This window comes from Hippocampus guttulatus, chromosome 17 (genome assembly GCF_054856545.1).
Source record: "Hippocampus guttulatus isolate MCC_2025c chromosome 17, RoL_Hgut_1.0, whole genome shotgun sequence".
NCBI lineage: Eukaryota > Metazoa > Chordata > Actinopteri > Syngnathiformes > Syngnathidae > Hippocampus > Hippocampus guttulatus.
In genome coordinates, this window is record NC_141277.1 from 5,186,960 (window position 1) to 5,213,485 (window position 26,526).

Consider the following 26,526-nt stretch of genomic DNA (forward strand, 5'->3'; position numbering starts at 1 on the left):
ACAAACATGGATTTTTCGAGTTAGTGGTGAAATCAACATGTATTGTGTACACTTAATTGTCTTTGAAGGAGTTTTCCGCACTGTGGTGTTATTACAGTTGTCTGAATACTCCATACACTAGATGTAGTTGGGTCAGTTTCATACACAAATTTCACAAAACTTGTTTTTCATATTTAAGCACATACAATCGTGAAAACTAATTACACATACTGCCACGCCTAAATATAACATGATATGATGATTTAATAAATGTACCGCGAATTTCCCTTAATTTCTGCCTTAACATGAACACTCCCTTCTGTCCCCCCTCTCCATTTTTATCTGGACGTCTCTTCTTGGACATTCCAATAAAGGATTCTCAGTGCATGTTACTTCAAAATTGTTCATTTTATCACAAATGACAATTTCACAAAACATTACACCCAGCTCAAACGACACGAGCCCCCACAAATTATAAACTGAGGTTTTCAATTCTTTTTTTTTTTGTGTATGTAAATACTTGTTTTTCAACGTTCTTCCCTTCAATTTTTGCTGCTGTAAATTGAGAATTTCTCCATTGTGAGCAAGATAAGAACCCCTTTATTTGTCTATTTTAATGTTTGAAAGTCATTTTCAACATTGCACAATATGATGCTACAGCCTTGCAAAAAAGGCCTCAATTAGTCATTAAATTTATTCCGTGTATACGCCCTCATGAATATTCAATTCACTTGGAATTTAGCTCGAAACGAGCAGGGGACTGCATGTCTCTGACCCCCCATCTGTCAGAGAATAACTGCAGGTGTAAGAGAGGACCATTGATTCTAGAATTAAGGGAAGTTGAACTCTGAGTAAAGTGGGTGGCTCTTAAAAGAGCCTTTTTGTGGGATGTAGGAAATTTCAAGCAGATCTACTTAGTCTTGACCTTCTCTGTCTTCTTGGGCAGCAGCACAGCCTGGATGTTCGGCAACACGCCACCCTGAGCAATGGTGACCCCGCCAAGAAGTTTGTTGAGTTCCTCGTCGTTGCGGACCGCCAGCTGAAGATGACGGGGAATGATCCTGGTCTTTTTGTTATCGCGGGCAGCATTGCCGGCCAACTCCAAGATCTCAGCAGTCAGGTACTCGAGTACAGCTGCCAGGTATACAGGAGCACCAGCACCAATGCGCTGGGCATAGTTACCTTTGCGTAGCAGTCTGAGGACACGACCGACCGGGAACTGAAGACCGGCACGGGAGGAACGAGTCCTTGCCTTCGCCCTAACCTTGTTGGCTTTACCACGTCCGGACATTTTTGAAGTTTTTCCACTGTTTGTTAGCGACTTGAACTTGACATACCGACAACGCTGCGAAGCATTGTATTTATACACGACCTAGCTGTTCAGTGATTGGCCAAAAGGTGCGAGAAAACGGTTGTCCAATCAGCATAAAGCTACAACTGAAACCGCCCTACTGTTTTGTAACTTCCTATTTTTGGGGCTATTTCGGAGATTACGTCTACAGATAAGTATCCTGAAACGCTCCCATAGACATAAAATGTCTGTTGGACTTCCTTTTAGACAAATGTTAAGGGTGGTGCAATTGTTTATTCAAATCAGATCATCTTGATGAAAAAAGGCTTCAAAGAAAAAGTTGCACAATAAAAAAAAATATATATATATATATAGATGCATATGTTAATGTAAACGATCGATCACTGAAAAAGCTTCACTCATGCTCTACTTTGTAGAAACCTACTGTAGAGGTTCGAGGTGGGCTGTGGCTCACCTCACGAACTTCAAGAACAGTCAATCTATCATCACAACACGGCCAAAACAGAAGCAACCAACAAAGTGTACAAGATGAAAAAAAGAGCAGGACTTCAGAAAATAAAAAAGGAATTTTAAACATTTAAATTCAAGCAAGAAGAAAGGATAACACGTTATGGCGTTTTAAAGGTGGCACGGTACCGACTAGTTGCACGTCTGCCTCACAGTACAAAGGTCATGCACTCGATCCCGGGTCCTGGCCTTCCACCGTCGAGTTTGTTCTCGTGCCTGTGGGGTTACTGTGCGGTTTCTTCCCACGTTTCCACGTGCGCTAGGTTAACTGTCCACTCTATATTGTCCTTAACCGTGATTGTGAGTGTGAATGGCTATTTGGCTGTGTGCCCCACGATTGGCTGCCAAACAGATCAGGGTGTACCCCGCCTACCCCCAAATCGACTGGGATAGGTTACAGCACGGCCGCGACAGTCGCGGGGAGATTACCGTCTCCGACAATTGATGCAATTTAAAAATGGGGACCAAAATAGAGCAACTAAGACTTTGAGTGAGTGAAGTATCTGTCGTTTTATGAGGGATTTTTTGCCGTTTCAGTAAATGGGTGGTAATGTAGTGAATAACAGAGGCCGCTTCATATTTCGCAACTTTATTTTATTATAATAACGTACCAGTAGATGTTTATGTGCGAATGTGGTCGTTGTGAGATTTCTTTGTAAATATATAGAACTAAACACTTTAGTTGAAAATATGGTGGCTCTTAAAAGAGCCTTTGTGTGCGCGAAATGGAAGCTTAAGCCCTCTCTCCACGGATGCGACGAGCCAGCTGGATGTCTTTTGGCATGATGGTGACCCTTTTCGCGTGGATGGCGCACAGATTGGTGTCCTCGAACAGACCGACAAGGTAAGCCTCACTGGACTCTTGAAGCGCCATGACAGCCGAACTCTGAAAGCGTAGGTCTGTCTTGAAGTCCTGAGCTATCTCTCTGACCAACCGCTGGAAGGGCAGCTTGCGGATCAACAGCTCGGTGGACTTCTGGTAGCGACGGATCTCGCGGAGGGCAACGGTACCGGGCCTGTAGCGATGGGGCTTTTTAACACCGCCAGTAGCCGGAGCGCTTTTGCGGGCAGCCTTCGTGGCCAGCTGCTTCCTGGGGGCTTTGCCGCCGGTGGACTTTCGAGCGGTCTGCTTCGTCCTTGCCATCCTGTAACTATAATGACTAGACGTATTTCTGCGACCGCGCGTTTTTATTTGGATGAAACAGCTTTGATTGGTGGGTTTGAGAAGAGTCCGCGCAAAAGTTGCTCGACAATTGGACGAAAGGATTTTGAATTAAACCAATCAACACTTAGATGTGACTAACGTATTCTGGAGCGGACTGATTCCAGGAAATCCGCTTTGACAATGTAAGTTAGACATGAATTGTGATTGAAATATTTGATTTACTCGAAATTCAGTGAACGTTTTTGGTCGACTTTGTGTCCAACAATGTAGTGGGAAGCAAGGGCATTGTTTTTGTACAAGTAATGTTTATTTTGAGTCATGCAACTTCTGCAAGATAACAAAAAACGATTCTTCACTTCTGAAGAATCGTTTTTTTCTGAGTTGGTCAACTCAAAAGTTCTAGTTCTCTGAACTTCAATGTTTCGATTATGTCGATACAGTTACTCAAAAGCTTTCACTTCGAGCAACTCAATTGTTCTAAACATTCTATTATATTTTCACACCAATTCACTGTTGTCAACTTAGAGGAGCGAGGACACTCATACTTCCTGGCTCATGAAAAGAAGTTTGGGCTGACTACTGTCATCATTGTTAACTCTCGGAAGCACAGCACAATAAGACGGAAGTACAGTCTTCATTCATTTGCCATGGTTTTGTTAAGAATGAACTGATTGTAATTAGTTTCCGATGAGAAGATTTTGCAGCACTAGATTCCGTTCTACTCCCTTACGTGGTTATTGCGCCGAAAGCAGAGAGAATTTGGTCATTTGAATTGATACTCAAGCGAACACAGATGTCACTTTTCATTTCTGAGAAACAGAATATTTAATACGTATTTACTATAAAAGTAGAGTACCTATGCGTGCAGTTAAATGATTGACCACTTAGTTGCGCTGTTTCAAATGTTTTATGTGAAGCAGAAAATGCAGGATCTGTGACAGTTTGAAAATGTCATTTCCTTCACCCTTTTCGTGTATGTTCTAAATTCATTCAGGTCATGGACGCACACGCGCGCGCGCACACACTTAAAACTCCAGCTTTTATTCAAATTTTTGTGAGAAACCACTTTCGATTGACAAACGATATGACCGCAAAAGGTCACACCAGAGAGGAAGTCCAAATGTCAAACATCACTCTGTGAAGTTTAAACCTTTGTTACACCCAGACAGACTGATCCTCTTCTCCAGACACTGACAAATGTCACTTCTCGTCACCGGCTGCTCCGAAGGAGGCTTTTCTTGTCCTTCCAGCATTTTTCCAAGCAAACAATTGAGACCTTTCGTTGCCCTCTGCGCTTTGTCAAATAAAAGATCAAGCGTCACGCTCACCAACAGCCACCTGCTGCTCTCTGAACATTTTGGAGAGGATTTGTAAGGTGGCAAATGTCACAATTTGCATGCTACTGACCGAGTGTTTAGCTAATTGTCTGTTAAAAATGGTGCAGTAAACCCACTCTGATTCGCAAATTGTATTGCTACCGGGATTTACAACTGGCCTAACGGTTAGTAGACGTTCACAAGACAGGCAAGGCTCCTTGTGGGGTTGATCTCAGAGAAAGCAGGGCTTTCTTGCTCATGTGTTGCCTTTTACTGTAATGTGGATTGAGGAGATGTCTAAAACTAGAATAGCTTCATCTAAGTACTTTGTAGTTGAAGCCAGATGCACATAAGGTTACAAGCTACCTTTGCTCATGTTGGGTAATAAGATGTCACTAGCAGAACTTCCAGTCATGTTTTCTTGTGTTGTCATGTTGGAATCAGTCAGTTTTCCTCACCATCTGGCTATTTTCCCAGTGGAAGTAATGGATCACCTTTGTTACTGCTAAATATGTTTTCTCGCGTACACAGAGCAAAAGTGGCCCATCTGTAGTCGGGTTAATCGCCATTATCTTGTTTATGTGACACCACAGGGATTAGCATTGTGGCAAATAAATTGCTGCCGTTGATTACAGTGTGTACTTCTTGTCTAAATGGACTTGATCCATGACACACCAAAACAAGTTTACCTGTACTGATCAAAAACCAAGACACTGCTAAAACCAAAAGACCTAAATTTGCCAAAAACCAGTTAGCTGTAGCTATACCAGTCAAACGTGGCATTTGAAGAAGACAAAAAGAGAAAAAATACAGAAAATGTTGTTATCTCTGACACCATTACATGGACCTCCAATTCAAGCGTCTTCTTCATTGGCTGAAACACTGGCCAGTTTGAGTTGTTCCCCCTCGGGCCCTTCTCGATTCCTCTCTGGCTCGTCCTTGCTGTGATGGCATCCGACCATTAGCTGGTACACCATCACTGCCACCATGGCACCCACAAACGGGGCAGTGATGGGCACGACGGACCAATAGGCGTTCACTCTGCAAGACAGAACAAAGTGTCATTTTATGCGAGCATTACATACCTGAATAATGAAAAGTAACATGACTTAAAACATGAAATACAGATACGCAGGCACACATAGACACACCACTACATAACAACATGATTTAAAGACCCTGGAAGTTGAAATCCAAGATTATAAATACATTTTACCTATTTGAAGTTCATTGCAACAAATGTACAAAGACTAAAAACTATGTACTGAATTTGGAGCCACAGCATAAAACAGTTTTTTTTTTACCATTTCAGTTTTCCTCATTTTTGCGGGGGTGGCTAATATTACGAAAGAACTTGAATGGGGTTTTTTTTCGCATCAGTGTGTATCTGGCACAACTGCAAGTTACTTAGATGTTCCCAGGCTCAATTGTACCACTACAGTATCCTGTTAGCTAGCTACGACTAGATATGCCTCACCCCAAAAATGCAATTTTCCTGGATGCCAAAATAAAAAATAAAAACCTCACGTGAAAACCTCGAGTCCCCATCCTGCTGCGGCAGTGAAGAGGCGAGGTCCAAGGTCCCGGGCGGGGTTGATGGCGTAGCCAGCATTGAATCCCATGGTCAGGCCGATGACGGTCACCACCAAGCCCACAGGGAAAGCTTCCCGTCCAGGCAGGACTGAATCATTGCGAGGGTCTATGATGGCGAGGACACCTATAACCAGTGCTGTGGTTCCGATAACCTAAACCACAAGCAATTTACAATAGTTAAGGTTAAATTTGAAATTTGAGTTAGTCGGCTTTGTGTGAGTGTGGTCAGGGTTTAGTTTAGGGCGTTTAGTTTAGGTTTCGCTTAGTGTTAGTTGGGTTAACGTTCTGATAATCAGGGTGAGCATTTGGGTGTGAGGTTCAAGTATTCTTGGACAGACTTTCTCACCTGGTCCATAAATCCATTGAGCACTGAGAGATGTTTTGAAGGATATGTGGCAAAAATCCCAGCAGTGGCATTCTTTCCGACCACGAGCAACTCCCCGTGGCCAAATTCCCGTATAGCATCTGGCGGATTCAAATACTTGGTTGTTCATATTTGCCCATTTCAGCATCATGGATCGAAATCTTACCCAAGTAAAGACAATATATGATGGCGGCAGCCAGGAATGCGCCCAATGTCTGGAAAAAGAAGAACCATGGCAACTTCCTCCAGGGCTCCCGGCCAAGCAAACACAATGCAAAGGTCACAGCGGGGTTCAGATGGCCACCTAGGAGTGTGAAGAAGAAAAACATTGTTCTGTTCAAGTATAAGTACTGATTCAACTTATTATGTACAGTGATGCCTTGAAGCACAAGTGACCAAAACCAGAAAGAGGTCAGCCGTGATCATTGCAATGCGAGCCCGAGAGCCCTTTGACATCAATTTCAGTGGACAGCAGAGGGCGGTACAAGACAAAATGGTGACACCTTGAGATGAATCTTAACAATGGATTACGCTATTCTTATTCCACGAATGCAGTATTATTCAGAATACTGTGTTTTGACTAGTGGGGGCACATCGAACATATTATTGCAAAGACAGTGTTTGCTTGAAGTTCCCCTTTTAAGTACAGCAACTTCTCACCACTGTTACTGAGTTGCTTTGGCACGCTCGCTCCCTGACTCACACGTTCTATATTGGACGGCAGAGACATTCCGGCATGTTAATTGCGAGGCTGCTAGCAGGGAAAACAAGTTGTTAGAGGATGTCGGCGTGCTAACGAACCTTTTGTGGTGTTTGACGAAAGGACCACTCGAACCACCGTGTTCCTTTCAATTACCTGTTGCATCGTTTTCACCATGAAAGTGATAAGTGACACCTCTTTCAAACTCCCCGTTCCTTCCTCCATCAAGGAGGTAAATACTGCACTTCACATAACTGCCAGTTTACCCTTTGTTGGTATTTTGTGCTCTGTCAAGCCGTCGATGATAATGACTCACTGCCTCCACACGGCGGGGGGGGGGGGGGGGGCGAAGCCTCGGGAAAGTGAGTGACGGCGACCGTGTGACGACGATGCTAATGTAATGTCTGCCTCGTTTCTTGATGGCCCGCTGCTTCAACAGCTGCTGCACCACAAGTAGCCATGGTAACGGGCCAGGTAACCCCACCAGGAAGCGAAGACCAGAACTTTGCCCAAGTCATGTGACCCCAATATGCCCTGTTCATATGACTTTGTCTTATGACCAATCCTACCCACCTAATCCACAAACCTTGACCCCTTTTGCTCACCGCTGACTTCTAAGGTAACTATTAACCGCTAAGCCAACTGCTAACGGCTTCACCGCCCCATTTGTCAACACTAGTTTGGGGAGCTCTCACCCGAGATGGGGCCGCTGACCAGGACGCCCAGCGCAGCGCCGCCTCCCACCGCAAAGTTGACAGACAGGAATGTCCCATGGGAACCGGCACTCAGTATCCATTGTGCCACCCCACCACAAGAAAAGGTCTGCACGGAGAAGGGAAAACACCTTTTGGACTTTTTCTTTGGGGGAGGAAAAAAATCACAATGATATTTTGATGTATTCAATTTTGGATGCTTCATCATGTCATAAATGTAAAAGCGCATACTTCAAACTGTGCTTATTCGTTTAATTTATGGTTAGAAGCCACGGCGTTAGCTGCAGTATTTCACCATTTCATCGTCTAATGTTTGTGTGGACTTAAAACCTTCGTTTTAAATATTATTATCCCTAGCTTGAAGCCCCAATTTGTTACTGAATAATCCAAAGCATGTACTTGCCCATTAACCCTCCACGCAGTAGATGGCAACCTTTGAATTAAAATTTCATCCCCAGCTCATGTTCTCGCCCAATTAACGCGACCTCTCGCCATGCCGCGTTGGTTGCCACTCACCACCAGGATTAGCGTCCCGAGGCATTCGGCCAGGCCCTGGCGAAGGAGCCGGTGTGTGGTCCGGAAGGTCCCGTCCAGTTTCCGCAGAGCGTCCTTTTGTCTGCCCATAATTCAAGCGGCGCTAACTGCCGGTTTAACGCTGCGAAAAGTGCATCAGGCGATATGTCGCCAGTCAACATGAGGACTCATTGTGCATATGCAAAGTACTCGCTCCATTAATGGTTGACTACCGGTATGTGTATGTGTTTATTGAGCGTAAGCTGCATCTGCCTGGCAAGCAGTCATCAATAATGACAACTGCAATAATTAAAAAAAAAAAAAAAAAAAAGATCGATCATGAGGCCAACTAATGAAAGGACAGACTAATAGACGTTTATCCCATTCAGAACATTGAAATGTTTTGGGGGGGTTTCCACCACGGTTAAATGCATTTCAGCTTCTGGTGACCTTAGACACATTTTATGACGGTTTTACTATTATTGTTTATTTGGTTAGTGAATGTATAATCTTAATGACAGCGTGTGCAAAGATATGCTTGTTGTGTAGATTAGAAATCTGTTTTTGTATCTGGTTACAGGGCAATGTTTCAAGTCATTTTTTGACATTCTTAACTCATTCACTACCGCGGACGTTTACATTTATCAACTGGAGTCCAACCGTTCAATGCCAGCAGAGAATATATTTGTCAAGTAGGTCAATATAAACCTACAACAAAGGGAGTCAAGTGTTGTGTATTAAAAAAAACAACCTTATGCTAAGTTAATGCTAACACACAGTGCAAAACACCTCAGATGGGCTAATGATAACTTTAAAATCTAAGTTGAATAAAAATAAATATTTAAAATGAGCTGAAGCATTAAATGAAACTAGTTGACTTAAGTTACATATAACTGTATTGTACAATTGTACCGTATGGGATGCGACGAAAAAGAACAAGTTTAAATCATCAACATTAAGCACAATTTGAGCAGGGATTCTTTTGTGTGCCACTAGATTACAGAACATTTTTTGTGGCCTTTTTTGGGACGGCTAGAACCGATTGATGGCATTTGCATTCATTCCAATGGGGGAAGACGATTCAAATGGGATCTCTGTACTTATTTAAAACCCTGGCTCATAAACCCCCAACACTTGTTAAATCAAAAAAGCCTTACCTAGCCTTGAAACCCTGCTTTTCAACCCTTAATTTGAACATGGTGTTTAGCCAAATGCCCACACTGAGTTGCATGGTCAGGTATCGTGTGTGTGTGTGTGTCGGGGGGAGATGAGGTGTACAGGTTTGGCTCACCTCGCTGATTAAAGTGTTAATTTGTGAAAAAGACCACAAAGAGGCGTAACATTTCACCTTGTTGTAACATTCAACCTTTTATCGCTGTGTTTATGTGTGTGCGTGCGCGTGTGTGTAGTTGCACTTGTGCACGTGTGTGTAATTCTGCGTTATCAGCGTCTCTGAGGGCGGCGTAATGAAGATGTTCTCATTGTTGCCTATTAGAGGCGAGACAGCAGCGTGTTGATGCTTTGTCGTCAAGGTTAGCTTGTACGCACACATCCATACAGTTGAGCAAGACGCACAGCAAAAAAAATAAATAATAATAATAAATAAATAAATAATAGTCAGCACAACCTTCATCTGCATATTCATAAGGCTGCTGATTTATTTACTGATCGAGTCATGCGGCGTGTTGTGCGCTCACCTTGTTGTTTTGCACGGGTGAGCTTGTTGTGAAATGTCATGGTGAGCGAGACGTGTTAATAGAAGTGACATTTCAACTCGCATTATTATTTAAATTCATCCTATTTGCGGACGTATGCGGTTGACTATGAAAAGGTTCCGGGAAATGGAGCTATCTAGATTTATATATTTTTTTCCGTTTCTTTGTTCCTTTCCTCGCAATGGTTTTAGTCAGCCTGGCTTGAAATATTTTTTTCAAAACCTACCCTTTGCTGCAAACCCTACTTTGAAACTATAACTCCTAGTCTGAATCACAAACAGACTTGAAACTCTGATTTGAAATCATTTTTGTCCTAAATAATTGACAAACAATTTGTTTGTATAAATATAGACAAGTGCTCCAGTGCACCAATTTATTATTATTAGACTCATTTCTTTCCCCAACACCTTCCCTTCCTACTTTGACCATAACCAACCGCTTTTTTGTTTCTATTATTAACTAGTCTTGCACGCTGTGTCAAATGTCATTTTCAGTCATTGTAAATCTCAGGTTGGTAAACCACTGTAATGACTAACAGATCCCTGCAAAGGGCAGCATTGCATTACTTTGTACTTGAGATCAGCACTGCTTTTGAGTAGAGGTTAAAGATTAGGTGCATAATCTTGGCTTTCCACGTCGATTATGATGGAGGAAAATGACAACACGTTGGAAGTCGGACAGGTTTAGGCAACCTCATAATCGAACCGAGTAGGTATATGTCTGGTACAGGCAGAGTAAGTGTTCACGATCGTGAGAGAAGACGTTGCACTTCGTAGTTCTTTCTTAATACTAATAGAATTAGCATCAATTATTTGCGGAAATTTTGCAAATCACGATCGGGTCCGCAAATAGTTTGGTTCACTGTGTGTATATATTTTGTTACACCAGTCCCGCATCTTTTCTGACACGCCTCAAACTACTGTATGTCTGTGCCTTTCATTCAGCTGTTTGGTCGCCCTCTAGTGGGATTAGAAATAATGTATGTTCCCTTTTCATAAGCGACGTGCACTTTTCTACATTCTACCCACACTGGACCTTCCGATTAAATTCCAAGCCCCTCGTGCAAAAGATAAATCGACGAATTGATTTTGCGAAATAAAAAATAAATAACGCAGGCTGCTTAAAGGCGGAGCTGATCATCTTTCCTCTTTAAAAATGAAGCACGCCCCCGCCGATGATTTATATTTTATATTGCCACGCCGGATGCATAAAACATGGCGTCGTGCGTGCCTGTCAAAGGTTACCATTAGTTCAGTACGAACAGGGAACAGTGTGTCATTTTGCTCCTTTGACGTGGCAAATATAAATTAAATAATACAATTACGAAAGCAGGATTTCAATAATGGAGCTGGCACAGAATACACGCTAACTGATGAGATGTTGGCCGTCGTACCTCATCGTGTATGCGCCCACAGGCCCGCATATCCACTACATTAAAGCTTCGGCGTGGGCTCATAAAACCAGCCGAGTGTCAGCTGTGATGTCGATGTGTCAGTCAGTCGTTAACGCGTCTTACTAGTCATAATAAATCTGCGTAATGTGAGGCGGACATCTTTTGTCTCCATCCGCATAACTGTTTGATTTTTATGTCCACTCCAACACAGAGTTTGTTTCATTTTATTTGTGCATGTCCACGGCGCAGTGGGGGGGGGGGGGTGTAACATAACATAACTTGCCATTTATGTTTACAAATGTCTTAAAACCGCACATCGTTGAAGTTGAGGTAAGCACGTACATTAGGTCCAGCGAAAACGAAATTGCCATTGATGTTTCTTGTCATTGATTTTTACAGTGTTTTAAAACCTTGAACTCTGACGTTTATGGAAACATGCCTGTTAGGTTCGTTGAGGACTTGTCTTTGATTTTTCCGTGTATTTCGTTCTTAAACTTGTCTTTGACACTTTCAGAAATACAAACGTGAGGTTAATTAAACACTTGAAAATGTGTTCATTTGGACCGGAGACAAAGTTCTTCCTGGTAAACAGTCAAATTTTTCACATTTTGTTCATCAGAGACACGAGAGTTTGACCTCTGTGGGACTCCTGCCTCGTCGCTGTTGTTGGGACACGGCCACGCAAAGTGAAGTCGATTGATTCTTTGTGAGCAGTGAGGATGAGGAGCGAGGAAGAGCCGAGCGAGCATCTGACAGCCGCCATCCATCAATGTCGTGAGTTGACGCCGCAATGATGACGAACCCACGCCCTTTTTCCAACATGTGGCATTTTTTGTGGGGGTGGGGTCGTAAGTTTTCTAAAAAGCTCATCTGCAAATAATAGTTCGCATAATCGCGCTATCGTGAGGCAAAACGCCACGATGACGGTAAATTTATCGGAAAAGCATCGCCACAATGTTCTCCTTGGAGGCTTGCAGTGAAGTTTCATTTTCCCTTGTGAGGATAAAGCGGTTCAAAAAATGGATGGATGGATATTTCCAAATGTATTCACTTATACTGTACATTTCTTTTCTCAAGTTTACCCTTTCAGGGACAGCGGTCACGATAGCTTACCATGTTATCAGGTTACATTTCATGACTGGTTTATTCCACATTCAAGTCTCACGTTCTACATTTCAGTCCCTGAATTCATTCGGTAGCATTTCAGATAAGCGTCAGCTCTCCAGCATTCACGAGCAATTTCTGCCCAAATTGCATTCTCTCGTTTTTATCCAAAGTGCCGGTGAAATCGACTCACTTGGCACGCGTGTCTCAATTACAATATGTGCCATCTGCTCGAACATGCAGTAAATATCAACTCGACGATTGCCTTCATCGCTGGCAAACGAGTTCACGACATTTAAGAGCTTGGCGTGGTTTGCCTCAAATCAAACCGCTCTTCATCCTTGAACGTGTAGTTGCCGGCGACAAATTGTCTTCAGCGAGGAACCTCATCTTGCACGCAGAACAACAAACCCCTCCGAGTGATGGATGATGTGAAAAGCCTTCCTGCGGATAATTGTTAGCAAACAGCAGATGTTTTACTGGCAAATGTGGAAAACACAAGAGAAATTAGGTGGTTTACGACTCTCTCTGAGGCCCCGCTCATTAGCAGCGACATCGACAAAACCAGAGAGGCGACCGGAGACTAAAATCGCAGTTAATAAAGACACATGTGACGTGTGTCTTTGGTGTTTCCATAAGGGAGCACGTTAGATTGATAACGTCAAATAAGGACAGGGATTTTAGTTTTCACATTTTAGCCCCTACCGTAGCTTTGTTGACGACTAAATTGCCTTTAATGTTTACAAAAAGAACATAATTGAAGAGTCCAACATAGTTTTTTAATTTGTACAATACGAGCCTTACATTTCACCACATTTTTACTGCTACTGCGTCTTTCAAATCCACCAAGCGCTTTTCTTTTCTTTCTTTTTTTTTTTAAAAAATGTATTTTTTATTTTCTCCTATGGACTATGGAATAAAATCTCTCATTAAAACGATGGACAAAAATCTCATTGAAGTGACAAACAAGTCACCTAGCCTTTGTAGCAAAGCTAATTAGCGCTTATCACTCACTTCCGGGTGCATTTCCCCGCTGAACGTTTGGAACTTTGTTTCCTTTGCTTCACAGGTGCTCGTCGCAGTTGATGTTTTCTTTTTGTGTGTGAAAGGCTCGCGCTCAACAAACGCTAGCGCCTCGCCAATTAGCAGCTGGAGCTGTATCTGTAGCAAATGAGCGATGTGTCGCAGTTAGCCGTGTGTTCTTGTCACGCTATGTTAAGAGTTCTTATTTGTGTTATATTTCCTCTCTACGCGTGCTAATGTTAGCATCTGTACTTGTGTCTGTCTCACAAGCAGAAACCTTGGCATTCAATTTCACAGTTAGTCAATTTGTTGTCCTTTTTGCATGAAAAACACTCCCACGGAAACAAAAGGTAGCACCCCTCGTTTGGCTAATTAGCAGCAGGAGTTAACTGCAAAAAAATTTACATATACTGTAAATAAAACTGTTTCAACATAGTCAGGGTACCTTTGTTCAATTCTAGTGTTTGCTAAATGTGTGATGAGTGCTTAACAATTTCATACACTTTTATTTCTTCCCTACACATGCAAATGTTAGCTGCTAGCATCTGCTTCATTTCCCCCCCACAGCCAACCAGGTGCTCTGAATCCGAAGGAAAAAAGTCATTTCAGGGTGTAAGCTTAGCTCGAATTATGGTGGATAAGCGCTCGCGCTCAAATTCTTATGTGCCGGTCGTTGGGGAGAGGTGACTCACCACACCTGTTTTCGCAAAAAAATTGGAGAACTGAAATAGAAGAGGAAAAAAAGGTGCAATTAATGACATCCTAGTTTTGAGCCTTTGCGAGTTTTCAGCAATTATGTTCAAAAACAAATCTCAGAACTCACTTTCCAGGGTTGTTGGATTGTGAGTACTTTAGTCAAATCTGCCTACAAAGTTTATCGTGACATCAAAGACATTTTAGGTCAATATAGGAATTTAATCGGAAAGCTGAATAGTCGTAACTTTTCTGAGTAGTGTGTGCGTGTGTATATATCGATGCTTGTGAGTATGTGTGGTCCATCCCTACCTAAACAAACACAAAAAAGAAAGCAGAGAGAATCAAATCAAATCCCAAGCAGGTAACGTGCGAAGGCAACCGTGCAAGGAAGGCCGAGCTGGACCGTTGTGCTAACCGGCCCGCCACAGAACTCCACAACTGGCCCAGATAAGCAGGTGGAGGGAGGGACGGAAAGTGGAATATCTGTTCCATAAAATATGAGTTTTGCCGCACAGCCTCCCGCTCCAACTTATCAGCCGCGGGGCACTGGAGCGTTGTGTCTCATCACTCCCCGGTTCTGGCACAGCAGGCCAAAACGCAAACGCTCCCGATGAGCGGAACGGCGATAAGGGGAGGGAGAAGTCTGGCTGAGGCATCGTCGGAATATAGCCTGTCTCTTGATAATGTCAGCGTGATTACGGAGTAATTGCTTCTTAAAATGTTTCAGGTCAGTCGCGCTCTCCCTTCATGCAAATGTCACCTGTTGCCGCCGCGTGCATTCATCGAGGGTATGACGGCGGGCGATAGCTGTTGTGTTTGGGCTAATAGTTTTGCTATCTTACATGCAGTACGATGCGATTCCTAGTTTCTAACTTTGGAGTCCACTTTGCCAAGCTAGGTCAGGAAAAGGTGAAATTACACTAAGAGCTTGATCAAATGTGAAGCCTGATCCGCATTGGTTAATTCAGAGGTATAGCAATCGATTGTGTATGGTATCTTAACCCAGTCTTGAAACCTTAACTTGAAATCTACAACCGAAAAAAGTTTTACTTCGAATATACATTAACTGAAAAAAAAAATCATCTGGAAACAGTTGATTTCATTCTGTGCGACCACTTGACGAAATTAAATTCAACACACCCATTTTTTTTCTTCAGTTGTCGGCTTGAAACCCAAACTTCAAACCATAACCCAGGATAAGGTATCAACCCAATGTTAGATTTTCAAGTAATCATTTCCGAAGAGTGTTTGAAGGCAGTTTTGGAATTTCTCAAACTTTTTTTTTTTTTTAGGAAGAATGTTATAAAAATCACTTTTGAAATGTGAAGGTTAAAATGTGTCAGGGTGGGGGGAAAAAAACAACATTTTTTTTCTATTCAAGTCTGTACGAAAGCAGAGTAAGTCAATGACGCCGTAGCCTCGCTGTCCTTGCGTTGCGCGCATGCCTTTGTGTGCGCGTGTGAGCGTACGCGTGCAAATGTGCTGACACACATCACTCGCTGCTGGGCGCTGGCAGAAAGCCGATTAAAGAGTGAATGCGGCAGGCTGCTTTCCAGCCACAATGTTTCCCGCTAATAAGGCCGCGAGGGTTAATTAGGGGGTTAAATGAAAATCAGGACGCAGTTTAAAAAGAGGTAAACACGGCAAATCTACACAATTTGTGAAGTGCGCGACTCCGTCGTCATCGCTACCCAACTCGGCAGGTATTGCAGGAAACGGGCGAGTCAACGGTCTTTCATCATTCATTTTAGACTCGAAAGGCAATTTGTGAGTCATGAGCAACCGAAAAGACACGTTTTTGTCAACCTCAAAGGTCATTCTGAGCCTACCGCGAATCAAACATACCGTATGCGTTGTCTTCAAAAATCAAAGATGTCGATTCAAATGCGTGTTTTTATAAACAGCGCGGGTAATATTAATTGTTGCTTCAACGCATCTTAAAATCTGATTTGGGTCAAGCTAATGGCATTAAAGTTAAATTTTGTATTTCCTTAAACAACAAAGTAAGCTAACATACGCAATGTTTGTAAATGACAACATTTTAAGGCCAATAAATAGATGTTTTGTAAAACTAAGATGGCAATTTCTGAGGATTATTCAACCTTATGTACAGTACATGTACAATTTTTATTTTATTTTTTTAAATGAACCCAATGTCCATATTTTTTGACACGTAACTCCAGGGCGGGAGATGGGACGGTGAGGCAGGGTGGCGGGTATGTCATGGCGAGGAGGACGAGGGAGGGTGACAAACTGGAATTGATCGTAGTGTCAGGTCGCGACCCTTGTAGCGGCGAGGCGTTTAGTATTCCGCTACAGGCGCCCGCCACCTCCGCTACAGGCACCGTGTCGGAGCGTGAGCGGAATCGATCGGCGCTACTGTTTATTCTCTCTTTACTTTTAATTAATGTTGACACTGATTGCATCTCTTTATTAACAGATGGTGATGAGGGGATTGGGGGATATTGTGGGGGATGGGTGGGGGGGGGGGGCACCTTGATAAGAACCAGCCCCCTTCACCTTAAAAAAAAAAAAATCATGGCCAAAGCACCAGCGCGATTGACAGCTCAGACGTTCAGTGCTCATTGATCACCGCTGATTGGATTAGCAGAGTTACGGCATCGAGGCAACACGGCGGGTCAGTTAGCACCCTTTGCATCACTTTTAGGTTTGGCTTTGCATGTTCTGCCTCGGATATGTCTCCAACATTCGGCAAGAAATGAACATTAGCTTCACTGAATACCAAAATGTCTTCTGATGTTTTTTTTTTTTTTTTAAGAAAACGTACGTCAGGTGCATTGAAGAGTTAAGTTGTCCATCCTACCTGGTAACAGTGGTCTATTTTTTTTCCCCCCCCTTTTGTGTTCCACATCTCAGAAGGCCCAACGCGGGGGGGCGTGGGAGCGACCCCGATTGCGTCCCGTAATTCCAGGGCATCCATAAGGTGCCCGATAAACATAATGGCGTTTGGAGGTGTGAAGTTTTTGCTCCCTTTTAAAGGACAGCACCGCCTCTCGTCTCGCGCCTCTCTTGCTTATTTTCCAAGTCGAGACATGGTGCAGAATTTTAAACGCACTCCTTATTCACCGACAAGTTCTTTTAAGTGCGAGAGGAAGAGTGTGACCTGCATTCTCTAGATGTCTTGACCACCCATACACGCGCACACGCACACAGACACACGCACACACACACACAGTTCCAGATAAGAAGACATTAGATGGCGCTAGCTTCCTCGCTGGCTCTGTTGTTTGCATGTAAATGCGCTACTGCTTTCTCAATCAGGTCGCGATCCTGCCAACACTTATGACAGCAAACATTTGCACTATTTGACATCGAGTGACTTGCGCACAATTCTCGGGAGGAAATTCGCAGTCTTCCCTGCGAGGTTTTCAACGTTTTTGGAAAGTATGATGAGCTAAGTCAACATCAGCCTGACAGCGACGGCCTTTCGGGGGCACGCCGACGACTACGCAATACCAAATGGAATCAAAGGAAGATGGAGTTAAACTGAAAGAGGAAATAGAGTTTAAGTTGGAAGGGAAATGCTTAAAATCAAAAAAAAGAGTGAAAATGAACAAAATTAACTGGAGAGATTAAAGTTGAACTAAAATGGAAAGTTGTTAAAGTCCAAAATGGAAATGAAAATTCCAAATATAAAAAATAATTCAAGGGGAGGATAAAGCGACTCAGAAAACGGATGGGTGGGGAATTAAAGGGGAAGTCAAGTCTTTTTTTTTTCAATATGTTCTATGTGGCGCCATAGTCTAAACACTATATTATCATTAATATTGTTTAGGTGGAATCTGAATTTAGCAACAAAATCCACCCATTTTTAATCCATCACAGGGGGCAGCCATTTTGCCCGCAACAGGTGGATTTTTTTTTTTACAACACATGGCAAAATCTGTACTGTGCAAGCTTTATTAGGTCAAATTTAAAAGCAAATATCTCAAAAATCTGATGTGCTAGAAATAAAGTAAGTTTTTTTTTAAATCAGCGTCAATAATATTTTTGAGGACACCTAAAGCTCTTTCTGATTAAAATGATGTCATCCATATAACAAATCTTCCATCCAATCAAGCCATCAATCCCTCCACTCTGTCCACTCATCAGCCCAACCAGCCATCCCTAAAAAAACTATCCATCCTCTATTATTCCCCCCGTTTATTCCCCTGAACAATCCCTCCTCCCGTCCAATAATCCTCCCATTCAATGTGTCCATCCGACTGTCATCGATCCATCGCCTTCATCCCTGTTCGTCCACCCGCGCAGATTGCGCTTCTTTGGCCGGCGCCCCCTCGAATCGTTGACATATTCTCTTGTTTCTCGGCTCAGTCGTCTCCATCCCGCGTCTCGGCCGCTTAGCTCGGTTTGGCCCGCGGGCCACTTCCCATTCACGGCGCTCGACGCGTATTGATTGAATTAGACGGGAAGAAAAAGAAGCCGGGCCGCGTAGGAACAGAGAAAGAATGCAATCTTATTCCCATTAGCGGCAGCCCAGCTCGCACTTCTCTTTATTCAACATTAATTACTGTTCATTTCACACTCTGGCTCATTTTCAACCCCCCCCCTCCCCCCCCGCGCCCTCCCCGACTTTCTTCGCATTAAACACTGAAGGAAGTATCAGCCAGCAGTCAGGAATGAATTAAGTCACCCCCCCCCCCCCCCCCCCACACCTCCGACAACTTTTATTGAGAGGAAGCGTCTGAGATGAGATTGTCGAGGTGCGGGTTCCGGTAATGCGATGTCTGCATCGCACGTAAACGGAGCACCACAGAAGGAAGTAGAAAAGAGACGACAGCATTGCAAAAGTATCCAGGCGAACGTAAGTGATGAAGCCTCCCTTGATCCCTGCGGGCTGTTTTCACGGCTGTCACATCCGCCGAGTTTTCGCTTCCTTCACACGGGTGACGCACGCCTGACTCTCGGGCGCATAGGTCCGTTTGTCCCGGAGCCTCGCCATGGTACAAACGGGAGAAAGTGTGTACAAACAACAACAAAAAAATTAAATAAAATAAGATGTCTTGACACCTTAATATGAAACCGGAAGCCATGTTTGAAACTCTCTCCCTGGTCTTGAAACACCGATTTTGAAACCCTATTCTGACACCCTAATCCAGTCCTGAAACCCTAATTTGAAGAAATAACTCACGTTGGCAACTGGCTAGAAATTGAAATCTCAATTTAGAACCCTAAAAAAAATATTTAAAGCCATAACCTAGTGTTGACACTTTTCTTTGCAAACCATAATTTAAAACCTGGTTTGAAATCCAAATTCCAAACTAAACCCATCGTAATAATCTCCAGTATTTTGTGGTGTGCAATTATGTTTAATCTACATGAGCAGCGGGTCCTTGAGAAAATGTCTCTACTTGACTCCCAATTTTGAATAAAACGGCTGGACATAACAAAACAAAACAAAAAATGAATTAAACAGCAAAACGGGTCAGGCAAAGTCAAAATCATCATTTGTGCTGCGAGGTGATGCAGGAGCACAGCTGAAAAAGGACTTTTAAAATAACACATTTGGCTTTTTTATAACCATTTGTAGTTTTTTTTTTGTTCTTCAGTCTGAGTCATTTTTTACTTTTATCTGAAGCTTTTTTTTTTTTGCTAGATTTTTCCTCCTGTGAAAATTACAGGCAATTCTCCCCCTCTCTTTTTGTTTCTCTCTCTCGCTCGCTCGCTCCCACACGTCGGCTTTCGCCGGCTGCCAGCGACTGGCGTCACGAGTCATTAGAAACGCGTGACCTTCCGGGGAGAAGGTGGTGGCTAAGCAGTGATAAAGTAGGCTTGGCCCACTCCAGAGAGCCGAGCGGCGGCGCTGTAATAGGTGCAGCTCAAGTCCACGGAGCCGACTAATGGTGCTGAACCTGCATGTGCCATTAGCCTCAGATAGAGACTGGGTGGATGGTGAACCAAGAGGTTGGGGGGGGGGGGGGGGGGGTAGGAGTGTGTGTTGCAGTTTGCGACACACCGAATGTGAGGACAAAAAGTGGCAACAGGGACGATGATGCATGATGGGAACTTGAAATGTCTTTTACGCTATGTGTCTTTAGTTCGTCTCTGCCAGCTTCAATGACAGCCAGCATAATTATTTGGATGTGATGGTGTGCAGCAATATGAGGAACCCCTGTCGTTGGCCCTAACCAGCTTAAATGTTAGGTCAAGATCTGACTTTGAGTGTTGAATTTTTTTGACTGGCGCATCATGTGGTAAATCATCGACCTTCGCCGCCGTGCTTCACTCACACGCGATGCCAAAATGTTAGTTCGTGACTACTTAGCATTTTTATCTGTCTACTATAAAAAGGACTTTCGGCTTTTCCCATCAGAGGTCGCCACAGCCAGTCACTCGCAACGTTTGTTTGGCACAGTTTTTACGTCGGAGGCAACCCAGCCGTTTTTCTTTGGGCCTGGGAATCGTTCTTGACAAATATGCCGTACATTTAATTAAAATGAATCAATTAATTAATAAACAAAATATATATAAAACTAAATCTAATACTAAAAGTAACAAAAACCTAACAAAAGTAAGCATTAAAAAAAGCCCACATGAAATTTAAACAAATCCATATGACAGAAAACAAACAAAAAAATGTTACATTAAAAATACACAAATGTTCAAGGAAAGGTATACAAATATACAGTAACAAATATAATAAATAAAATATAATATCTGAATATTAGATGACAAATATGGAAATGAAAAATTCTGCAAACACAAAGAACAGGCATAAGAATAGAGAAGAAAGGTACATATTAAACAGCAATACGTGAAATTTGTTGTGGATGTGTCAACCAAATTTCAAGTTTTGAATGAGACAGTTTTCTGGGGCTGAATTTTCAAAACATGACAGGAAGAAAGCGTTTGCTAAACAAAGCAGGTTATTGATGTTGTTGTTTGCAGTGGTTTATTTATAGACATTTATGAAAACCTGTCAATCAAAATTGAATCTCACTGTTTTTAAAAGAGGCGGAATCGTGTTCAGTCAGTAATAATTAATAAACTGATTTCATCCCAATGTCCTTTTTTGGGGGGTTGCAAGCTGTTGCAATATTCATTGAAGATTGCAAGCGTCGAAGCACACGCCCTCGCCGTTGCAGCTGCAAAGCCCCCGAAAGGACATGCGGCGCTCCATTGTTCAAGCGGCTCATTCATATTGATTCCAGCATTAGGGCAACAAAGACAACGCCGTGGACATGATAGACTGCGCGTCTCGGCCTCGCCGAGCAGCCGTCCGTGGCAACCGAGGCGAGCCGCCCGAGTGTTTTGTGCGGCGCGTTGCGTCATGGATCGCAACTTCCTTTAACCTCCAACAGCCTGCGGCCAGAAGATGAATCCATCTGAGGAATTCTGATTAAAAAAAAATCCCTTGAAACAAGTAGATGTATGATTCTGAAAGTGACATTATTCTGTTGCAGTCCCCCCCCCCCCCCCGAAAAAAAAAAGTTTTAATCAGGGCAATTAAAAAATAATAATTTAAAAACTAACAATAGTTAAGACGAATGTAAGGAATCTACTTTTTTTTTTTTTTTTTTGCTTCAACTCAATAGACATTGTGCTGCTCCTTCTGTTTGCTCACCTATGACATATGGACATAAATGAGATGGACACAAAGTAATAACGTAACGAAACAGAATGTAAAGAATTAGTTTGTTCATCGTGCTGCAATTCAATTCAGATATATTTGTTGTTGTTTATATCTTGATCGTCCAAAACGGCTTGTAGAGTTCCAGCAGACACTTAATTAGATTTAGCTGATGAGGTTTGTGCTAATTTTATAATTAATAACACAAACCAGCAAAAGCTTGTTTCCGGTCATGTGAGAGCTGCTCGTTTTGAGGCCACTGAAGAGATAAGGCAAAGACGTCTTACTCGGCAGGAAAAAATAAATGCTTGCATAATAGCGCTGAGAAAAGACGCTTAATAGGCTGCAGTGGGTGTTGATGAGGGCAGAGTGATGTTTTGCAACCTGTTTCATCATCTCTAAACCCGACATCCCCCGGCCCCCACCCCACCCCACCCCATCAACCCCTGACCCCCGCCGCCCCCAAGCCATCTCTGCCACTCCGTCACTGCACTTGTACGCTGTTGACGCTCCGGCCCGTCGTCATTCACACGAGCAGCTTTGTATTCGGACAAGCTTCGTCTTGGGCTGGAAAGCAGGCGGCCATGCCCGACTCCCCGAATGATTCCCGTTCAGGCTGCAACATGTGCTCTGACAGCCAGCGGCCAGTTTTCCCGTTGAGATGACGCCTACATGTTTCATGCTCTTTCATGCCGTGTGTGTGCGCGCGCGTGTCCGCCGATGTTTGTTTCAGATTGAAAACATCTCCGGCAGGAAATGGTTGGGCTGCAGACTGGCCAATCAGAGGTGTGGTGGGCGGTTCTTATCGGCAAGACATCAAAATATTCTTGCAAGATTTGGAGCCCATATTTGACACCTGGTTGAAATTCTTTACAATGATTTGAAACCGTACTTTGAAAGCCTAAACCTAGCTTGAAATGCTACTCTGAAACCTAACCCTGGCTTGAAACCCTACTCTGAAGCCCCACTTTACTACAAACACCAGAGCCTCACAAAAATAAGTGAACCCCTTCCAAGGTAAATAGTTTCCAAAGATGAATTGCGAAAGTTTTACTGGTTCCACTACGTGATTATTTTTAGCAGCAAAGGTCAGAAGAAAGAAAAAATAATAATAAATGTGTTTTTAGTGACTTGAAAGCAGTTTAGCGCTGTGGGCTTTTGCCGCACTTGTCACAACAGGCATTTGGCTGAAAGTGGCTTGAAATGCCTTTCAAGCCAAAAGGCCCAAGCAACACCTCTGATGTCGCACCTTCTCTTTTCTTACTTCGTTAGATGAGCGGTCGCCATACAGCAAGCCCGGCGGCCTTGGTAAATCACCGCTTCCTTCGTTAGCATCGCAGCTGAGCCACAACTGACTTATGGATGAGAGAAGCGGGACACACCCCGGACTGGCCGCCTGTCGAGCGCTGGACACAAATAGACAAAAATGAATTTATCCATCTCTGGATGAGAGAAGCGGGAAACCCTGGATTGGTCGCCAGTTTTTAATTTTGAAGCCTGAATTTGAAACCCTATCCCCTAGCTCGAGACACAAACCATGGCATGGAATTCTACTTTGCAACCCAAACTCTGTCTTGAAACCCAAATTTGAAACCCTCTCGTCGGCATCATTAATCCGCAACTGAGCGGCCGCCCGGTGTAACCATATCACTTCTGCTGGAAGGACCATCGAGTATCTGTACGTCAAGCTGCAACCTGAGGGGTTGCCGCAGTGGACAGTGGAAGAGTGATGTGTTTTATTATTAATGAGCACAACGTGCATGGACACCATGTCTGCAAGCAAAATCAACCTTGTCCACTAAAGTATAAAAAGGAAACTCACTTGCTTGATACCCTAACTTGATACCCTAACTCAGGCTTGAAACCCTACTTTGAAACCCTAACTCTTGTTTAAAAGTCTACTCGATGGATAAAATCCTATGAAATATGAACGTGGCACTCTAACCTTGGCTTGAAACCTTAATTTAAAACTCTATTCCTTGTTGAAAACCCTTACTGAGGCTTAAAACCCTAATTTGAAACGCGATGAGTTGGTACCCAAATGCAAGGTTACTTTTTGTGTGATTAATAAAGGTTATCGTATCTCATGTTACCCAGTCCTGAACCCTAACTTAACACTGTGACCCCCAACTTGAAACCCTAACCCAGACTTAGAACCCTACTTTTTAACCCAAACATTTACGGAAAATCCTCGACTGAAATCCTGCAGTGACACAATAAACCTGCCTTGAAACCCTCAATTTGAACCCTACCCCTAATTTAAAATATTTACCCTGAATTAAAACCCTAATTTGAAACCCTAACCGTGACCCCACAGCCTTATTAAACAAGTAAACATGTGTAATATCTGCGGACTCTGGCAAACAAAGTTGTAATCCTCAAGTTGTTAGCGAGCGCCGCCGTCCCACTTTTCTCCCGCCGCGGCGGAGCGGGCAATTGGTCGCACGTGTTGGGGGAGCAGCGGTTGGCGTCCGCTTCAAACCGTCTATTAATAAACGGCCAGACCAGGCTCAGCGCAGCTTTGCGCCTGATGGCGTCGCCAAATAGAAAAATTCCCAGACGTGAGCGCTAAGCCTCGGAGGCGGCGTGTTGCTACGCTGCTGAGCTGTGATAATCATTTTCATATTCTTAGTGTGGAAACTGGAAAGTCAACAGCCGGTCGCCATGCCCGTATGGGTAGATTTCAAATAGAAAAGTGTTTTCATCTTTTTTTTTTTGTCCATCACCGTAATTTAATATTTTGTACTAAAGGACAATGCACTTCATTTTTTGAAACCCCTCCATGGAATCAAAACCCTGGTTTGAAACCCTACTTTGAAAAAATATGCAATTTTGCAAATTCTGTTAGCATTTCCTCGCCTTGTCATCCTCTTTTTTTTTTTTCTTGTCATCTATTTGTTACTAAGCGGAATTCATTGGGTTTGATGGTAACGGCTCCGTCAGCCAATCAGAAGACTGGCATATGCTGGCCACACCCATTGAGTTTTTTCAGCCAACACAGATTCGGGAAATTACAATTATAACGGCTAATACAAAATGGATATCGGCAGGGAGGCTGCCGGTAATTCCGACTGTCCGCTGGTGACGCCTCATTGCTTTTATTTCTTCACTTTCCTTCAATGCTAAAGTTGGCATTCCCCGCCCCCAGCCCCGCTGGAAGTATATGAAGGCTTATTGGAATCATTTCGTAGGGATTTTAGTCTTGACTTCTCCTGCAGCCTCGCGTGTGGCTGAACGCACCGCACGGCTACCGCAAGCTAAATAAACAAACGCGCTGTTTGAGCGTTCCGCATGGAAGACCAATCTAATGAGAACAGGGGAGCGACACGCGCGCGCGCTCATAGAGAAGCAAGCAGACTGCATGGAAATGATGTTTAAACAGTAGCAAAATGTTATTTAGCGCTCGCCATTTTTGCTTGTTTCCTGCTGCTTTTTTTTTTTGTGTGTGTCTCGCTTTCTCCCTCCCTTTCTCATCCGCTTGCTCCCCCACCTCCTTGGCAATCTCCCCTTCTACTTCCTCCTCCATCTCTTTCTTCTCCTCCTTTCCATCCCCTTCCTGGTCCTCCTCCTTTTACTCCTCCCCTTCCTCGTTCTCATCTTCCCCCTCCTCCGTCCTCTTCCTTTCTCTTGTCCTCCCACATGTTCCTCCTCCTCTTCACTCTCCTCCTCCTCCTCCTCCTCCTTCATCTCTTCTTACCTCTTCTCCTCTTCCTCTTCCTACCCCTCCCCTTCTTTCTCCTCCTCTTCTTACCTCTCTTCCTTTTAGACTTCTTCCGCTCCCTTCTCCTCCTCATCCTGTTTCTTCTCCTCCTCCCCCTCCTCTTCCGCCCCTCGTTTGAAAGGAAGCTTTATAATGACAATGAACATGCCAGACTCCTTCATGACACATCTTCATTAACGGTTCTTATATGACGCCGAATCTAGACTTTGAAACGCTAACCCCGGCTCGAAACCCGCATTTAAAATCCGTCCCCTTGCTTAAAACTTTGCTTTTAACTACAAGCACAGACGTAACAAACTTGAGCACACAAAGTGGGCTCCTCCTTATAAAAACCTTCACGATGAAGATGATGATGATGATGATACACGCGTCCCCTCAGTTGGTGCTCGTTCATCGTCGGCTGTAGGCTGCTGCTACTCCATTAGCAGATTTAATATGCGAATAGCCTGCGTCGAATGTGAAAAGTCCCAATGAACGCGAGCGGAAATGAATTAATGACCTCGCATCATGTCAACACCTGAGCAAAGGAAATAAGGACGGATAGGCAGTCGAGTCCATTAGAGACGATTCAATTGGAATCTGCGATTAACATGCGCGCTGATGAACGCGAGGATATTACTTTTGCAGAGCGTGGCGTGAATGCCAAACCGGCGCCAATCCAACGGGGCCGAGCCGACGCCGACTTCCGCTTGACGCGTCCGCCGTGCTCCTTGAAATTCATCGGCACGTTATTCGGGACCCCCTCCCCTGATTTAATTAAACCAATTCAGGTGCGCTGGAATAAGAGAATCGGTGCAGGGCTGTGGAACAAAGAGCCGGGCAAGGCACTGCTGATAAAAGTACGCGTGCGCACACACACACACACACACACCTTCAAATGGGCTGGCTGACGGTTGTCATGACAAGTTTAAAATGGAGGAAGCAGGGAATATCTTGAACTAACTGTGTGTGCTTTGAGTTTTAGCACAAGGAAAGGCAGTTTTCGTTTGGGCTCTCATGCGGTGTTGCGCAGGTGAGGCCAAGCGAGCATTGCCTCATTTGCTTGAGACAAAGCATTCTGGGGGATTGTTTGTGGGGGGGGGGGGGGGGGGGTTGTTTTTTGTTTTTGGTTTTTGAAGAAA

At 43.7% G+C, this 26,526-nt stretch overlaps 4 protein-coding genes across 5 annotated transcripts in view; 1 reads left to right on the forward strand and 3 right to left on the reverse strand.

Moving 5' to 3' along the window:
• Positions 1-330: 330 nt before the first annotated feature.
• LOC147191684 (histone H2A-like) lies at positions 331-1,293 on the reverse strand. The gene has a single exon (XM_086135838.1). It carries the CDS (start codon positions 1,268-1,270, stop codon positions 890-892), a length of 381 nt encoding a protein of 126 aa, XP_085991964.1. The 5' UTR covers positions 1,271-1,293; the 3' UTR covers positions 331-889.
• A 1,069-nt stretch (positions 1,294-2,362) lies between these two features.
• LOC147191685 (histone H3-like) lies at positions 2,363-2,942 on the reverse strand. The gene has a single exon (XM_086135023.1). The coding sequence runs from the start codon at positions 2,940-2,942 to the stop codon at positions 2,532-2,534; it is 411 nt and encodes a 136-aa protein (XP_085991149.1). The 3' UTR covers positions 2,363-2,531.
• Positions 2,943-3,101: 159 nt separating this feature from the next.
• Positions 3,102-26,526, forward strand: part of LOC147191686 (netrin receptor UNC5D-like) — a 91,547-nt gene continuing 68,122 nt past the window's right edge. For both annotated transcript variants that reach the window (XM_086135161.1, XM_086135164.1), the window contains exons 1-2: positions 3,102-3,145; positions 11,890-12,044. The gene's annotated coding sequence lies outside the window, so the exon portion shown is untranslated. The remainder of the gene's footprint in view (positions 3,146-11,889; positions 12,045-26,526) is intronic.
• On the reverse strand, positions 5,003-8,273 carry LOC147191687 (aquaporin-3-like). Its single transcript, XM_086134682.1, has 6 exons — positions 8,166-8,273; positions 7,632-7,758; positions 6,403-6,540; positions 6,219-6,337; positions 5,807-6,024; positions 5,003-5,320 (listed from the first exon to the last, which is right to left on the reverse strand). Exons 1-6 carry the CDS (start codon positions 8,271-8,273, stop codon positions 5,134-5,136), a joined length of 897 nt encoding a protein of 298 aa, XP_085990808.1. The 3' UTR covers positions 5,003-5,133.

Bases quoted from the DNA above. Each gene is read 5' to 3' on its own strand.
- LOC147191687 (XM_086134682.1), bottom strand. From the start codon at position 8,273: ATGGGCAGACAAAAGGACGCTCTGCGGAAACTGGACGGGACCTTCCGG. The intron at 7,759-8,165 runs GTGAGTGGCAAC...TTCTCCGTGCAG, and splicing joins TCGGGACGCTAATCCTGGTG to ACCTTTTCTTGTGGTGGGGT. The intron at 6,541-7,631 runs GTGAGAGCTCCC...TCACACTCCTAG, and splicing joins GGTCAGCGGCCCCATCTCGG to GTGGCCATCTGAACCCCGCT.
- LOC147191684 (XM_086135838.1), bottom strand. From the start codon at position 1,270: ATGTCCGGACGTGGTAAAGCCAACAAGGTTAGGGCGAAGGCAAGGACT.
- LOC147191685 (XM_086135023.1), bottom strand. From the start codon at position 2,942: ATGGCAAGGACGAAGCAGACCGCTCGAAAGTCCACCGGCGGCAAAGCC.